This window comes from Lonchura striata, chromosome 14 (assembly GCF_050655825.1).
Source record: "Lonchura striata isolate lonStrDom1 chromosome 14, ASM5065582v1, whole genome shotgun sequence".
Taxonomy (NCBI): domain Eukaryota; kingdom Metazoa; phylum Chordata; class Aves; order Passeriformes; family Estrildidae; genus Lonchura; species Lonchura striata.
This window is the reverse complement of record NC_140716.1, coordinates 1,753,314-1,770,866: the sequence shown is the minus strand read 5'-3', so window position 1 is coordinate 1,770,866 and position 17,553 is coordinate 1,753,314. Positions and strand designations below refer to the sequence as shown.

Here is a 17,553-nt window from a genome sequence, read left to right as displayed (position 1 = left end):
AGGACACGGAGAGGGACACGGAGAGGGGACACGGAGAGGGGACACGGAGAGGGACACGGAGAGGGGACACCGAGGAGGACACGGAGGAGGGACACGGAGAGGGGACACGGAGAGGGACACGGAGAGGGGACACGGAGGAGGGACACCGAGGAGGGACACCGAGGAGGACACGGAGGGGGGACACGGAGAGGGACACGGAGAGGGACACGGAGAGGGACACGGAGAGGGACACGGAGAGGGGACACGGAGAGGGGACACCGAGGGGGACACGGAGAGGGACATGGAGAGGGACACGGAGAGGGACACGGAGAGGGGACACCGAGGAGGACACGGAGAGGCACACGGAGAGGGACACGGAGAGGGGACACGGAGAGGGTTACATGGAGAGGGGACACGGAGAGGGGACACGGAGAGGGGACACGGAGAGGGGACACGGAGAGGGGACACCGAGGGGGACACGGAGAGGGACACGGAGAGGGGACACGGAGAGGGGACACGGAGCCGTGCCACCCGGGACTTGGCGCGGGGACACGCTGCCCAGGCTCACCTGCAGCTCCGGCGAGGAGCGAGCTCTGCCTGCGGGCAGCCCCCCGCTCCAGGGGCAGCTCCTGCCCAGCCTCCGCGCCGCTCGCAGCATCTCGTCCCCGCTGCGGTTCCGCAGCGCCGCGGGGCTCAGGGAGCACAGGAAGCGCCGCGGGAGGCTGCGGGCACAGGGAGAGGCTGGCTCGGCCCCGAGCATCCCTCCCCGCCCGGGGTGCGCTCCCCGCACGCTCCCGCCCGGGAAACCCCGGGAGCAGCGCGGGGAAATCCCGGCAGCTCCCGGGTAAAGGAATGGGGATGCGGCCCCGCAAGGCGGCGGGATTGTTTGAGCACGGAGCCTCTAAAAAGGAAAATAATAAAACCTTTCCAGAGGACATTAATGGGACCTTGAAAGAGGAACCTTTGAAGAAAATAATTAGTGGAACCTTGAAAGAAAAAAAAACTAATGGAACCTTTAAAGAAAAAAAATTAATGGAACCTTTAAGGAAAAAAACTAATGGAACCTTTATAGAAAAAAAAATTAATGGAACCTTTAAGGAAAAAAACTAATGGAACCTTTAAAGAAAAAAAATTAATGAAACCTTTAAGGAAAAAAACTAATGGAAACTTTAAAGAAAAAAACTAATGGAACCTTTAAAGAAAAAAACTAATGGAACCTTTAAAGAAAAAAAATTAATGGTACCTTTAAGGAAAAAAAATAATGGAACCTTTAAAGAAAAAAAATTAATGGAACCTTTAAAGAAAAAAAATTAATGGAACCTTTAAGGAAAAAAACTAATGGAACCTTTAAAGAAAAAAAAAACTAATGGAACCTTTAAAGAAAAAAAACTAATGGAACCTTTAAGGAAAAAATTAACGGAACTTTTAAGGAGAAAAAATAATAGAACCTTTAAGGAGGAAATTAATAAAACCTTTAAAGAGAAAATTAATGGAATCTTTAAAGGGAAAATGAATAGAACGTTTCAAGAGGAAATTAACAGAACCTTTAAGGAGAAAATTAATAGAACCTTTAAAAGGAAAATTAGTAGAACCTTTCAGGAAAAAAACTAATGGAACCTTTAAAGAGAAAATTAATGGAACCTTTAAGGAGAAAATTAATGAAATCTTTAAAGAGAAAATTAATAGAACTTTTAAAGAAATAATTAATGAAACCTTTAAAGAAATAATTAGTGGAACCTTTAAGGAGGAAATGAATAGAATCTTTAAGGAGGAAATTATTGGAATCTTTAAAGAAAAAATTAATGGAACCTTTAAAGAAAAAAATTAATGGAACCTCTAAAGAGGAAATTAATGGAACATTTCAAGAGGAAATTAATAGAACCTTTAAAGAGAAAATTAATGGAATCTTTAAAGGGAAAATGAATAGAACACTTCAAGAGGAAATTAACAGAACCTTTAAGGAGGAAATTAATAGAACCTTTCAGGAAAAAATTAATAGAACCTTTAAAGAGAAAATTAATGGAATCTTGAAAGAGAAAATTAATGGAACCTTTAAAGAAACAATTAATAGAACCTTTAAGGAAAAAAATAATAGAACCTTTAAAGAGGAAATTAATAGAACCTTTAAGGAGGAAATTAATAGAACCTTTAAGGAGAAGAATAATAGAACCTTTAAAGAGGAAATTAATAGAACCTTTAAAGCTAAAATTAATAGAACCTTTAGAGAAAAAGAATTAATGGAATATTTCAAGACAAAATTAATGGAAACTTTAAAGATAAAATTAATAGAACCTTTAAAGAAAAATAATAGAACCTCTAAAGAAAAAAATAATAGAACATTTAAGGAGAAAATTAATGGGACCTTTAAGGAGAAAATTAATGGAACATTTAAGGAGGAAATTAATAGAACCTTTAGAGAAAAAAAATCAATGGAATATTTCAAGAGAAAATTAATGGAACCTTTAAAGAGGAAATTAATAGAACTTTAAAGAAAAATAATAAAACCTCTAAATAAAAAATAATAGAACCTTTAAGGAGGAAATTAATGGAACCTTTAAGGAGGAAATTAGTGGAAGCTTTAAGGAGAAAGTGAATCCCAAGTGCCCCGCTGAGGCATCCAGGCAGTGGGATGCCCTCAGGTGGTACCTGGGCAGGGGGAGGGCCGGGGCAGAGCTCAGGAGCCGGGTGTAGAACAGGGCAGTCTCCCTCAGCAGGGTCAGGTTCCCGACCATCTCCATGTTCACCGGGTCCCTGGCAAACTTCTGCAGCTTGAAGGTGAAAAAAAAGCAAAATTGAAAATGGTTCAGGTGGATTCTTCAATCCTGACGGCGACACGGGACAGCCTGAGCCAACCTCGGCGGTTTTCGCCCAGGTTTGAAGTTGTGCTGAGGTTTATTTTATTTTATTTTATTTTATTTTATTTTATTTTTATTTTTATTTTCAAGTAAACACTGCGACCTGGATCAAATTTAGGGTTGCTCCTCTCCCTGAGCCCAGTTTGCTCCCTGCAGAATTCCCTTTGTGAAAACAACTTCTGTGCACACAAAATGGGGGGAAATCCCTGCGGTGACTGCTTCCCTCAGATTAACAGAGAAATAAAAATTCCTGCTGGCAGGAATTCCCAGGCCAGGATGGACAGGGCTTGGAGCACCCTGGGACAGGGGCTGGCATGGGGTGGGTGACCCCAAAATCCTTCCAACCCCACGAGCCTGGAGTCCTGGTTTTGCTCAGGGCAGGACTGCCACCTCCCAGGGTCCCCACTTGTCAGAATCTCTGGTATTTAAATGATCCCAAAATTGTAGCAAGTCTCTGTCTGTCAGCCCCGCTGCCAAAGCAGAAGCCATAATTGGTCTGTGCTGGTTTCCAGGTTGTTTATTCTGTTTATCTCTCACATGTTCTGCTGCCCTGCCCAGCTCTGTCCTGCAGAGCAGCGTGTGGGGCTCTGCCCTCAGTGGGATGTGACAAACATTCAATACCAGAAACTCCCCGGGCTGCATTTACAAGAACGTGCCAATATCTGTCACCTACGTTGGACAGTGTGTCCCCAGCCTGAACCAACAGAAAAATGCCAACACCACAGTGAGACATGGAGGGCATGAAGAAGGAGAAAAAGGACAAGGCACACCCAATTTCCTCCAGCTTGTCCCTTTGGACCCCTCATCTAGAATCCTAAAATTTTACTTTTGCACCCGTGCCACACTGAATTATTACTGATATCAAACACTCAGAGCTGGTAATTCATGCTGTAAGATTGAAAACTCTTTTCCATGGGCAGAGATCACAGCCAGTGTCTCTGGGGGCTCTGTAGAGAGACACTGGCTGTGATCTCTGTCCGTGGGTTCCTGACCCCTGCAGGGTCCCAGACCTGGACTCCCACTCCCACTTACTGTTGCTTCATCCCCAAAAAGCTGCAGGTCCTGCACAGTGGCGTGCTCCAGGAAGGATCCCAGGTAATTCCGGAACCAGGAGGTGGAATTGAGGCTGGGAATGGTCTCGTTGTAGCATCTCTGCCTGGATCCTGCAGTCGGACAGAAAAGCAGGAGCACGGAGCCCACGGAAGTCCAGCCTGGCTCAGGAATCTCTGGGAATTTGGGGTTTCTGAGGGTGGAAGAGGCTGCAGCCCATCAGAGCTCCCTGCTCACTCCTCGCACTCAAATCCAGCCTCCACACCCCAAATTCCCCCGGGACAGGGCAGAAAGAATCCCAGCCCTGTGAATATTCCGTGCCCAGCCTCTTTCCTCCTCCCTCCAAAGGCAGCAGGAGCTTTCTGCAGGACATTCGTGGAATCTCCTGCCTTTCTGAGCTGGGCTCTTCACTCTCAGAACCAAACCCTGCACAGGCAGCAAATGCAGCATTGATAAAAATCGTGAGTTAATGAAGCCCACAGGCAGGGAAATGACTCCCAAATCCACTAATTACTGCCATTCCCAGCCTGTTTCCACTGGAGATTCCCTCTGGGAAGCCTCAGCCCTGGGAAATCAGGTCCTTTACCATCCTGGGTGAGGAAATGCTTGATCCCAGAGTAGAGGTTCCTCTGCACCTCCACGGAGAGCTGGGGATAGATTCCATCCAGGGCAGCCACTCTGCAAAAAGCAAGGAAAACACCTCAGACACTGCTGGGCTCTCACAGAAAACACTGATATTCCCAATCCCATCCTTTTCTGTGGGATTAAGCCCTTTTCTGACCCACAGATGGGGAAACTGAGAGGTGTTTTTAAAACTTTTGCTCCGTTTTCAATAAATACAGATGTTATCATTCACACCATCACAATCAGAAGCCATTTTACCCTAAATTCCTAACTGTTAAAAAACCAGTGGATTGTAATTTCCCAATCCCAATACACTACAAGCATTTCTTGGCCTAGCTACCATATTTCTCAACCAGCATTTCTCATCTTAAAATCGATATACGAGTACACACTGTATAAAACTCTTCTCAAACCTTAAAGATTTTCTACAAATCCATTTCCCACCCTTCTCCAAAGTGGGTTTTCCCCACTCACAGCAGCTGGAATTCCTCACAGGACACATCCTTGGCACGGAGGCAGCCGAAAACCTGGGGCTGCACCAGGAATGGCTCCAGCCCCTCGTGGAGCCACTGGAACAGCACTGGGGGGGTCTCAATTCCAGGCACTTGGAGCATCCTCTCCCACAGCCCATTGATGAAAACCAGGCTCCACTCCAGGGAAAGAGGCACCTGGGAGAACTGGGGGCAAGGGAGAGCGAAAAACCCCTGAATTCCAGGGAATCCTGGCCAGAAACCGACACAAATCCAAGCAAATCTGAATGCTGGGAATGGAATCTGTTGTTGTTTGGGGGGCTCTTTCCAAAAGAAGGTAAAAAAAATATCAAGGGATTTGAAATAAAGCCTTTTCCTGGAGAGCAAACAGAGCAAAAATTCCCTGGATTTGAGGGAATTCCGTTTGAGGGAGGGCTCACCTGCTGGCTGAACACAGCCAGGGAGGCCAGGAGCTTCCTGGCATCATATTTGGAAAAGAAGAGGATGGAAAATTCTGGATCCAGAGCTGTGCTAGGTTTAGAGGCCAGGCAGGAATAGAAGGATGCGAGGAAATCATCCTGAAGCTCCTGGAACCAAACTCCCTGGAAAAGAGAAGGGAAATGCAAATAAAGATCCTATTTCCAGGGGAAATCACCCTCAGGGGGCTCGTCCACACCTGGGAATTTGGGGAGGGATTCCTCCCTTGAGGGGGGTAAAACACTGGCACAGGTTTAAAAAGCTTTATCCAAAAAAACAAAAAAACATGCAAAATCGCCAAAACTTTGCCTAAATTTCTGAAAACTTTAATCTAACTAGAAGCTTCCATGGGGAGCTCTTTAATTCCCAAATGTTTTGGGTTTTTTTTTTGTTTTGGTTTTTTTTTTGTTTGTTTGTTTGTTTTTCTCAGGGAAATGGCTTACAAACAGTAGAAGACAAATAAAAAATCAATAAAAAAAACAAACACCAAAAAATTCCAGCCCCCACCCCCCTGACAAATATTTGCAGAAGTGCCATCTTACTGTCAGAAATATTTACCAAAAAACACAAATTGATGTCAGCTTAATTGCAATTACTGGCAGCAAGTTAAGAGATGATGACAAAAGCAGGGAAGAGAGTAAACCGGGAATAATCCAGGTGGCATTTTCCACTCTGCAAACACTTCTGATTGTGCTTTTACCTCTTTTAATTGTGTTTTACCACTTCTAGTTGTGCTTTTACCTTTTGTATTGTGCTTTTACCCCTTCCAATTGTGCTTTTACCTTTTGTATTGTGCTTTTATTCCTTCTAATTCTGTTTTTACCCCTTCCAACTGTGCTTTTACCCTTTTGTATTGTGTTTTTACTCCTTCTAATTGTGCTTTTTCCCAACAGCCCTGGGTGACTCTCCTGCAGAGATTCATTCCAACGCTGTGATGCCAATTTTTAAGAGTCAATTAAATTTGGAAAGCGCCTTTCCCCCAACTTCCTTCTCACTCCAGGGGTTTGGAGAAGGAAACCCCCACTCGCCAAAGGTCTCCCAGGGGGTTTGGGCACTGCTGAGCTGCCCTGGAGGGTGGCACCGCTCCAACTCGGGCTTGGGGGGATGAAATCCTGGCAAAGCTTTGGCTGCTCCCCCAGAGCAGCAGCAGGGCCGGTTGGAAATGTCAGAATTGCCCAGGAAAAGCAATCCCAGGCCGTGGGAAGCAGGGGTTGGTGCTCCTCACCTGGGCACAGGCGAGCTGGCCAAAGCTGAGGCTGCACGGGGACCTCCGGCCACGGGCCACCTCCAGGAGCTGCTCCTGGCTGGCACTGCGGGAACAGGGAGAGCACTGGGAGAGGGGACAGGATGGGATGGGAGTGGGGGAACTGGGAGAGGATGGGCTGGGAGTGGGGGAAAATGGGAGAGGATGGGATGGGAGTGGGGAAACTGGGGCAGGATGGGCTGGGAGTGGGGAAACTGGGAGAGGATGGGATGGGAATGGGGAAACTGGGGCAGGATGGGCTGGGAGTGGGGGAAGTGGGAGAGGATAAGATGGGAATGGGGGAACTGGGACTGGATGGGATGGGAGTGGGCGAAAATGGGACTGGATGGGCTGGGAGTGGGGGAACTGGGAGAGGATGGGCTGGGAGTGGGGGAAAATGGGAGAGAATGGGATGGGAATGGGGGAACTGGGAGAGGATGGGATGGGAATGGGGGAAACTGGATGGGAATGGGGGAAACTGGATGGGAATGGGGGAAACTGGATGGGAATGGGGGAAACTGGATGGGAATGGGGGAAACTGGATGGGAATGGGGGAAACTGGATGGGAATGGGGGAAACTGGATGGGAATGGGGGAAACTGGATGGGAATGGGGGAAACTGGATGGGAATGGGGGAAACTGGATGGGAATGGGGGAAACTGGATGGGAATGGGGGAAACTGGGAGAGGATGAGCTGGGAATGGGGAAACTGGGGCAGGATGGGATGGGAGTGGGGAAAATTGGGACAGGATGGGAGGGGAATGGGGGAAACTGGGACTGGATGGGATGGGAATGGGGGAACTGGGAGAGGATGGGATGGGAGTGGGGAAACTGGGAGAGGATGAGATAGGAATGGGAGAACTGGATGGGAACTAGGGGAGGATGGGCTGGGAATGAGGGAAATTGGGGCAGGATGGAATGGGAATGGGGGAACTGGGAGAGGATGAGCTGGGAATGGGGGAACTGGGAGAGGATGAGCTGGGAATGGGATAATCCCACGTAAATGAGGTTATCCCACGTGCTGCCCGGCCGTGATAACAAACTTTCACTTTCTAACTTTAAGTTGTTGGAGAGCTTTTGTCTGTCTCAGCTGGATATCGATGTTAGGTTATCATATAAAATAGGATATTCCTATTTTAGTAAACCAAGGGCAGGAAGGGCCAGCAGGGCCAGGGCGGGGGTGCAGTGCTGAGCCCCAGGTACAAGTTGGGGTGCGTGAGGTCTGGAGTGGAGCTGCTCGAGCAGCTTTGGAGCCAAGAAAACTCAGCACTGCTGCCAAGGGCTCTTGGCTGCCTCCCCAGGGCCCGGCCCTGCCTTTCTTTGTCCTGCCAGACACAAAAACCCCAGCAGGGAACTTTCCCTTCACTGTTTGAACAAGTGCTGCCAGAGCCCTCCCTGCCCACAGGCAGCCCCGGGGAAAAGTCCCAAAATCTGGGCTCAGGGGGATTTTGTCACCCCAAGAAAGCAGCATCCCTCTCCCAAGGAAATGCCAAAATCGGGGGGGTGGCTCACCTACCTCTGCACTGAGGCACAGACGAGAGATTCTGACCCCAGAACAAAAAAAAAGAGACAAAAATAAGGAGTTGCGGGAGGGTTTGGCACACAGAGCCCGCCCGAGTTTCCCTGGAGGATATTTGGAAAGGAACTCACCGTTGACAGGGGAGCTGGAGCACTGCACCAGGAGGGAGGAAAGAGATGGAGTTAAAAAGCAGCTCCAGCACAATTTGTGCTCTGCAGAGAGACTGCTGGGAGCCTCTGGGCAGGGATGGGACCTGAGCACACCTGAACCCCAAATCCTGAGCACACCTGAACCCCAAATCCCGAGCACACCTGAACCCCAAATCCCGAGCACACCCGAACCCCAAATCCTGAGCACACCTGAACCCCAAATCCCAAGCACACCAAACCCCAAACCCTGAGCACACGGAAACCCCTGATCCTGAGCAAACCAAACCCCAGATCCTGAGCACACCTGAACCCAAAATCCTGAGCACACCCAAACCCCAAATCCTGAGCACACCCAAACCCCAAACCCTGAGCACACTGAAACCCCTGATCCAGAGCAAACCAAACCCCAGATCCTGAGCACACCCAAACCCCAGATCCTGAGCAAACTGAAGTCACAAATCCTGAGCAAACTGAAATCACAAATCCTGAGCACACGAAAACCCCAAATCCTGAGCACACGGAAACTCCAAATCCTGAGCACACAGAAATCCCAGATCATGAGCACACCCAAACCCCAAATCCTGGGTACACTGACACCCCAAATCCTGAACACACTGACACCCCAAATCCTGAGCACACGGAAACCCCAAATCCTGATCACACTGAAACCCGAAATTCTGAGCACACGGAAACCCCAAATCCTGGGTACACTGAAATCCGAAATCCTGAGCACACTCAAATCCCAGATCCTCAGCAAACTGAAACCCCAGATCCTGAGCACACCCAAACCCCAGATCCTGAGCACACCAAACCCCAAACCCCGAGCACACCAAACCCCGAGAACATGGAAACCCCAAACCCCGATCACACCAAACCCCAAACCCCGAGCACACCAAACCCCAAACCCCGATCACACCAAACCCCAAACCCCGAGTACACCATACCCCAAACCCCGATCACACCAAACCCCAAACCCCGAGTACACCATACCCCAAACCCCGATCACACCAAACCCCAAACCCTGATCATACCCAAACCCCAAACCCTGATCACACCAAACCCCAAACCCTGAACACACCCAACCCCAAACCCTGATCATACCCAAACCCCAAACCCTGATCACACCAAACCCCAAACCCCGAGTACACCATACCCCAAACCCCGATCACACCAAACCCCAAACCCCGATCACACCAAACCCCACATCCTGAGCACACCAAACCCCAAACCAAACCCCAAACCCAACCCCAAGCCCGGGCTACAGGACACGCTCCGAGCAGGGGAATCCTGCTGCTTGCAGAGCAGGCGCCGCACGTGGCGGATCTTCCCCCAGCCCGAACATCCAGGAGGTTTCACCCCACAAACGTTTGGGATTTTTGGCTGAGATTCTCCTCACCAGCCGGGGCCCGGCAGCAGCAGCAGCTCCCTGGCGGCCTGCAGGAAAAGCAGATTTCAGCCCTGAGCTCCCTTCTGGGATTCTGCTTTTTCCTGACTCGCAGATGGGCTAGCAGAGAGGAGTTTTAAAAATTTATGCTGTTTTTAGTCTCATGTGAAGGGTGAGATTATAAGAATATTGTAATTTATGCTATTATGGAATATATCATATTAATATGTAACATAGCATAATACATAGAATATATTATCTGTTATTAATTGTCTGTATATTATCTATATATAGATAATATAATCATACATATAGTTATATAACAATATATTATATATGTTTATATATTATTATCTATTATTATATTATATTATCTATTATTATATTATATTATATTATATTATATATCATATCATATCATATAATGCTATATCATGTTATATCACATTATATTATATCATATTATATCATATTATATTAGATAGATATTATCATTATCTATATATTATCTATTATTATATTATATATTATTAAAGTAGTTTATAAATACATTAATATATTATATAATATCATCTATATTACATATAATATATATTGTATATAATATATATTGTAATAATAACATATGATAACATCATAATACAATATAATATAAATATACAAATAGATAATATATGTTATATATTAATATATCATTCTATAATATTGTATTATATTATGTAGTATATATTCTATATTAAAATATTATAATATATTAATATATTATAACACTTTATTATACATTAATATATTAATGTATTTTTCTAATAATATATAATGATATATTATTATATATTAATACACTACATTAATAGTTAGAAGCTATTTTATAATTAGAAGTGTTTTTCAGCCCATCAACTTTTGCTACACTAGGCTGTATATACTTTAAAGCTAATTACTTAAAATTACACCTAATGATCTAAAATGAAACCTAATTATTTAAAATTACCCTTCCTGACTCTTACTACAATGTATCTTTCACAGTTCTATTTTTCTGAACCATTCTATTAGTTCCACTTCTCTAAAATCTTATTTATAAAACCATCATTTAAAACTTGTTTCTAGTTCCATTTCTCTAAAATCTTAATTTATAAGACCAGTTCCATTTCTCTAAAATCTTAATTTGTAAGACCATCTTTTAAAACTTGTTCCTATTTCCATTTCTCTAAAATCTTATTATAAAACCACCTTTTAAAACTTGTTTCTAGTTCCACTTCCCTCTCAACATCTGCCCTATTCTATGACATTTTTAAGCCAACATTTCTTATCTTAAATATTATTCACACTGCAGAAACCTTCCATCAAGCTTTAAAAAAATTCTCAATAAATCTATTTCCCCCGGTTTTTGACCCAGGATTTCAGCCACTCCCTGCTGCTTCCCTGGATTTTGGGAGCCCCAGGTGAATGCAGCGGTTTTTTGGGGGTCAGAGTCTGCCAGCACAGAAAATCGGAATTTTTCAGCAGCAGTTTGCATATTTGAGAGACAAAATTGCCCACACATCACATAAAAATGTACATTTTTATTTACATTTCATGTGTGTAAATAGAATAGTTTATATATTTCTCTGTAAATAGAGAGAAATGATTCATTGATTGATTGATCTTTAGAGCAGTGTAGTGGTGAGGTGGTAATTCCATCCTCCAATGCACAGCCACCTTTGGAATTCTATAAATACCAGATCTTGAAATAAAATAAAATTGGGTTTTTTACTCTTTTGAACTTGCCATTTGTGCTCATTTGGTGTCCAATAACACCTCCCCACCCTAAAAATTGGAATATTTCACCCGCAGACCCAGCAAGGAAGAGGACAAGGAAAGGCTGGGGGTGCTGAGCAGCACCAAAATCACATTTTTTGTGCTCCGGCAGAATTTCCCCTCCCAAAATCACATTTTTTGTGCTCCAGCAGAATTTCCCCTCCCAAAATCACATTTTTTGTGCTCCGGCAGAATTTCCCCTCCCAAAATCACATTTTTTGTGCTCCGGCAGAATTTCCCCTCGCGAGGGCTCTCAGAACTCACCCAGCAGCAGCAGCAGCAGCCCCGGCAGCACTGGGGACATTTCTGCTCAGGTGTTCAGGAACCACCTCACTTCGGCCAGGAATAAATAAATAAATTAATAAATAAATAAAAAATAAATAAATCAAAAATAAATAAATCAGGACATTTCTGCACGGGCGTTCAGGAACCACCTCACTTCAGCCAGGAAAAAGCAAAGGGGAATAAATAAATAAATACATGAATAAATAAATCAGGATACTTGTGCACGGCTCTTCAGGAAGCACCTCAGGAGGTGACCCAGGGACGGGAGGTGGCAGAGGTGACCCAGGTGGGTGGCAGAGGGACAGGAGGTGACCAGGGACAGGAGGTGGCAGAGGTGACCCAGGTGGGTGGCAGAGGACAGGAGGTGACCTGGGCAGGTGGCAGAGGGACAGGAGGTGGCAGAGGACAGGAGCTGACCCAGGGATGGGAACTGACCCTGTCTGGAAGCCCAGGGACAGGAGGTGACCCAGGTGGGTGGCACAGGGACGGGAGGTGACCTGGGCAGGTGGCAGAGGACAGGAGGTGACCCAGGGACAGGAAGGTGGCAGAGGGACAGGAGGTGACCCAGGTGGGTGGCAGAGGGACAGGAGATGACCCAGGTGGGTGGCAGAGGGACAGGAGGTGACCAGGGACAGGAGGTGGCAGAGGTGACCCAGGTGGATGGCAGAGGACAGGAGGTGGCAGAGGGACAGGACGTGACCCAGGGACAGGAGGTGGCAGAGGTGACCCAGGTGGGTGGCAGAGGACAGGAGGTGACCCAGGTGGATGGCAGAGGACAGGAGGTGGCAGAGGGACAGGAGGTGACCCAGGGACAGGAGGTGGCAGAGGTGACCCAGGTGGGTGGCAGAGGACAGGAGGTGACCCAGGTGGGTGGCAGAGGACAGGAGGTGGCAGAAGGACAGGAGGTGGCCCTGGCCGGCCGGAGGGGACCCTGTGCCGCTCACCTGTGCCCGGCGGGTCCCTGTGCCAGGCTGGGCACCGCGGGCTCCTTTTGCCGGGGCGGCTCCGGGGCGGCTCCGGGGCACTCCCCGGGCACTCCCCGGCCGGGGCTCCGCGGGGCTGCGGGACGAGCCCGGGGCTCTTGGGCAATGCCCGGCACGGGGCCAGCCGGGTCCGTCCCCTCCCGCCTCCCTGGCACGGAACGGGCACCGGGCGAGCTGCGAGTCCGGCCCCGCGGATGCCGGGCTCGGGAGGGGTCTGGGGTCACCCGGGATAAAATCCTTTTTATTAGCTCACCCTGTCACACACAGCCCCGCAGGGCTCTGCGAGGGGATTTGGGATCTCAGCTGCAATAAAAATCCCTTTTTAATCATCCCACAACACACCAGCCCTGCAGGGCTCTGTGAGCATGATTTTGGGGCTCACCTGGAATAAAAAATCCCCTTTTAGCTCCACTGTCACACACAGCCCCGCAGGGCTCTGGGAGGGGGATTTGGATCTCACCTGGATTAAAAAATCCCCTTTAGGTCAATTCACAACACACCAGCCCTGCAGGGCTCTGTGAGGAGGATTTTGGGATCTCACCTGGAATAAAAATCCCCTCTATCACCACTGTCACACAACCCTGCAGGGCTCTGTAAAGAGGATTTTAGGGCTCACCTGGAATAAAAAAATCCCTTTTAGCTCCACTGTCACACACAGCCCTGCAGGGCTCTGTAAAGAGGATTTTGGGATCTCACCTGGAATAAAAATCCCCTTTATCACCACTGTCACACAGCCCTGCAGGGCTCTGTAAAGAGGATTTTGGGATCTCACCTGGAATAAAAATCCCCTTTATCACCACTGTCACACAACCCTGCAGGGCTCTGGGAGGAGGATTTTGGGGCTCACCTGGAATAAAAATCCCTTTTTTTGCTCACCCCATGACACACCAGCCCTGCCTCCCAGATGCTTTTTCCCAAAATCCTGCACCCGGTTCTGCACCAGGGCCCCCCTGGCTGGGAGGAGAAGGGTGGGACACCCCGAAGTGGCTGGGACACCCCAAATTGGGTGGGACAGCCCCAAATTGGGTGGGACAGCCCCAAATTGGGTGGGACACCCCAAACTGAACGGGACACCCCAAACTGAACGGGACACCCCAAACCGGGCAGGACACCCCAAATTGGGTGGGACACCCCAAACTGAACGGGACACCCCAAACCGGGCAGGACACCCCAAAGCGGGTGGGACACCCCAAAGCGGGTGGGACAGCCCCAAATTGGGTGGGACAGCCCAAACTGAGCGGGACACCCCAAACTGGGTGAGACAGCCCCAAATTGGGTGGGACACCCCAAAATGAGCAGGACACCCCAAATTGAGCGGGACACCCCAAACCGGGTAGGACACCCCAAACCGGGTAGGACACCCCAAACTGAACGGGACACCCCAAACCGGGTTGGACACCCCAAACCGGGTGGGACACCCCAAACCGGGTGGGACACCCCAAACTGAATGGGACACCCCAAACTGAATGGGACACCCCAAACTGAGCGGGACACCCCAAACTGAGCGGGACACCCCAAACCGGGCGGGACACCCCGAACCGGGTGGGACACCCCGAACTGAGTGGGACACCCCAAAGCCAGCCCAGCTCTCCCGGGGTGCCCCGGCTGGCACCGGTGCCCGCCCAGCCGGGTGTGACAGGGACAATCGGTCCCCGCGGTGGCACCGGGCACGCCCGCAGCGGCACAAAGGGGCTTTGTGCTGGCCCCGGCCAGGCCCGGGCTGCCAAACAGCTCGGGCTGTTCATTTTTAAAAAGTAGAATAAAGGATAAAAGGGATAAAATCCAGTGAATTGCCAAAAGCGCAGCAATGGCTGTAACAAATTTCCTTATGTACTTTTTCGTTGCACTGGTTAAATGCATATTCATAGACATTATATATGTGTATATATGTTTAAAATATATTTATATTTATATTTATACTTATATTTATACTTATATTTATAATATATGTATTGTCTATTAATATATGCTATTATAATATACAAATATATATTATTTATAGACTATTTATATTTATATATTATTTATATTATAGAAAATATCAATATATTATTTATAAATATAGACTCGATCTTATATAAAATTCATATTAAATCTATTATAATATTATATAAATATATAATACATAATGCCCTGGGTTCCCACACAGCCCGGCCTGGTTAAATGTCACGGCGGGGAGATTCCTGCAAAAAGAACAATATTTGATTTGCTTCACCGAGGAGTTGGTGTCACTCTGTTTGCTCAGGAACAGAAATGAATTTTGGCTCCCGGGCGGTGCCCGGCCCACGGCCAGGAATGGCAGCGGGGTCAGGGACGAGCCTTTGGGTTTGCAGGGCCCGGGAGGGACAGGCAGCAGGAAACGGCCCCAGCTGCTCCGGGGCAAGTTTCATTTGGGGATTCATGAACAATTTCCTCAGCCAGAGTGGGGAGCAGCCCTGGCACACCTGCAGGGGTTTAGGACAGATTTTGGGGGTGGCCCTGGGGACGGGTTTTAGGACAGGTTTTAGGGGTGGCCCTAGGGACAGAGAGGTTTTGGGGGTGGCATTATGGACAGACAGGTTTTAGGACAGGTTTTAGGGGTGGCATTAGGGACAGATGGGTTTTAAGACAGGTTTTAGCGGTGGCCCTGGGAACAGACAGGTTTTAGGGGTGGCCCTGGCAGTGCTGGGGGCACAGTTGGGTTTTTAAGTCTTTTTAAACCTCGGTGATTCTGTGATCCCACCCTCAGCTGCCTCTGAGGGGGACTTTCAGCAGCAAAGAAAGCAAAGAGAGAGGAAAGCCAGGGGGGTCAGGGATCTTCTCCTACCACCAAACACCCCAAAACCCCTCTAAACTCAATCCTGACTTATCCCCTGCTCTGGGAGCTGCAGAGCAATCCCACAAACACCCCCAAACCCTTCTAAACTCAATCTGATTTATTTCCTGCTCTGGGAGCTGCAGAGGAATCATAGAAACACCCCAAAACGCCAGTCCTGATTTATCCCCCACTTTGGGAGCTGCAGAACAACCCCACAAACACCCCAAAACCCCAATCCTGATTTCTCCCCTGCTCTGGGAGCTGCAGAACAACCCCACAAACACCCCAAAACCCCAATCCTGATTTCTCCCCTGCTCTGGGAGCTGCAGAACAACCCCACAAACACCCCAAAACCCCAATCCTGATTTCTCCCCTGCTCTGGGATTCCTCCCAGAGCCCCTCCCGTGCCAGGGCAGCATCCAGCACCCGTTGGGAGCTGGAACCCAGCCCCGGCCGCCCCTGTGTTCCTCCCCGCAGGTTTGCAGAAGGGATTTTGGGGCCCCTCCCTCGCTCTGTTTGCATTGCCCAGGGCACGGAGCTGGCCCGGGAACGCTCCGAGCCCTGCAGTGCAAACACTGCCCAAGGAGGGAGAGAGGGCAAAGGGATGGCTGGGACAGGAGCTGTCCCCTTGTGCCCGGAGCGGGGAGCCAGCAGTGCCCAGAAATGTGCCCAGAAAGTGCCCAGAAAGTGCCCCAGATGCCCAGCAGTGCCCCAGAAATGTGACCAGAAATGTGCACAGCAGTGCCCCAGAAATGTGCCAGGAATTGTGCCCAGAATTGTGCCCAGAAACGTGCCCAGAAATGTGCCCCAGAAACCTGCCCACCCCACCCCATGGATCCCACCCCACGGATCCCATCCCATCCTATTCCATCCCTTCCCATGGATCCCACCCCACCCCATGGATCTCCATGGCTCCCACCCCATGGATCCCATCTCACCCCATCTCATCCCTTCCCATGGATCCCACCCCACACTATGGATCCCATCCCATGGATCCCATTCCATCCCATGGATCCCACCCCACACTATGGATCCCACCCCATGGATCCCATCTCACCCCATCTCATCCCTTCCCATGGATCCCACCCCACACTATGGATCCCATCCCATGGATCCCATCCCATCCTATGGATCCCATTCCATCCCATGGATCCCATTCCATCCCATGGATCCCATTCCATCCCATGGATCCCATCCCATGGATCCCATCCCATTTCATGGATCCCATCCTATCCCGTTCCATCCCATGGATCCCACCCCATTCCTTTTCACCCATGGATCCCATCCCATGGATCCCACCCCACACTAGAGATCCCATCCCATCTCATGGATCCCACCCCGGAATTTCTGGGATTGCTGGGATTGCCTCGTTCCCTGCTCCCAGCACAAAAAAATCCGGGAAAAGCACCAAAAAATCCGGGAAAAGGAGCCCCAGGAGGAGCCAGGCTGGCACCTGAGAATCATAAACATAAAATTATAATGACAAAAATATAATCATAGACATTATAAATATAAGATATAAATATAAAATAGAAATAGAGTGACCTGCAGCGGTGCCGGCTCAGGTCAGCCCCACTCTCACCGACCCTTAAACCCCGCCCTAAACCCGGCCAGCTGCCCCCGTTTGCTTTGCTTTTGTTTTCTCACAGCCCGGGGCGTTTGCAGTGAGTTAATTCGGGATTAAATCAAACCCGGGATTAAATCAATTCGCAGCAGCCGCGGCGCCTGCAAGAACAGCCCTCACACCCAACTTCCCGGCAGCTGACACACTGCTATTCGCTCAGCACGCCAAAAGCCCTCACACAGCATTGTTTATCCCAAAAAGGCGATATTTACTGAGCAAAAATAAAAAATATTTATTGCAACTGCGGCGGTGAGGCGGGCGCTTCAATCCGGTTGTACGACAGCGCGGCGCCTCGCTTTGCGGCGGTGCTGTAGTCCCGCT

The 17,553-nt window shown here is 48.7% G+C and overlaps 1 protein-coding gene across 5 annotated transcripts in view; it reads right to left on the bottom strand.

Moving 5' to 3' along the window:
* MSLN (mesothelin) overlaps positions 1–12,818 on the bottom strand; it is a 34,237-nt gene extending 21,419 nt beyond the window's left edge. For 2 of the 5 annotated variants that reach the window (XM_085592066.1, XM_085592067.1), the window contains exons 1-12: positions 12,773–12,818; positions 11,808–11,876; positions 9,762–9,799; positions 8,348–8,369; positions 8,214–8,241; positions 6,681–6,765; positions 5,419–5,580; positions 4,983–5,185; positions 4,471–4,562; positions 3,867–3,997; positions 2,626–2,747; positions 548–701 (exon numbers count right to left, since the gene is read on the bottom strand). In XM_085592066.1, the coding sequence (XP_085448192.1) occupies positions 548–701; positions 2,626–2,747; positions 3,867–3,997; positions 4,471–4,562; positions 4,983–5,185; positions 5,419–5,580; positions 6,681–6,765; positions 8,214–8,241; positions 8,348–8,369; positions 9,762–9,799; positions 11,808–11,847 (1,077 nt within the window). In that variant the 5' untranslated portion in view covers positions 11,848–11,876; positions 12,773–12,818. Of the gene's footprint in view, positions 1–547; positions 702–2,625; positions 2,748–3,866; positions 3,998–4,470; positions 4,563–4,982; positions 5,186–5,418; positions 5,581–6,680; positions 6,766–8,213; positions 8,242–8,347; positions 8,370–9,761; positions 9,800–11,807; positions 12,061–12,772 lie in introns of those variants that run through there. The other 3 variants (XM_085592062.1, XM_085592064.1, XM_085592063.1) reach the window with 2 other exon arrangements.
* Between the last annotated feature and the right edge of the window lie 4,735 nt (positions 12,819–17,553).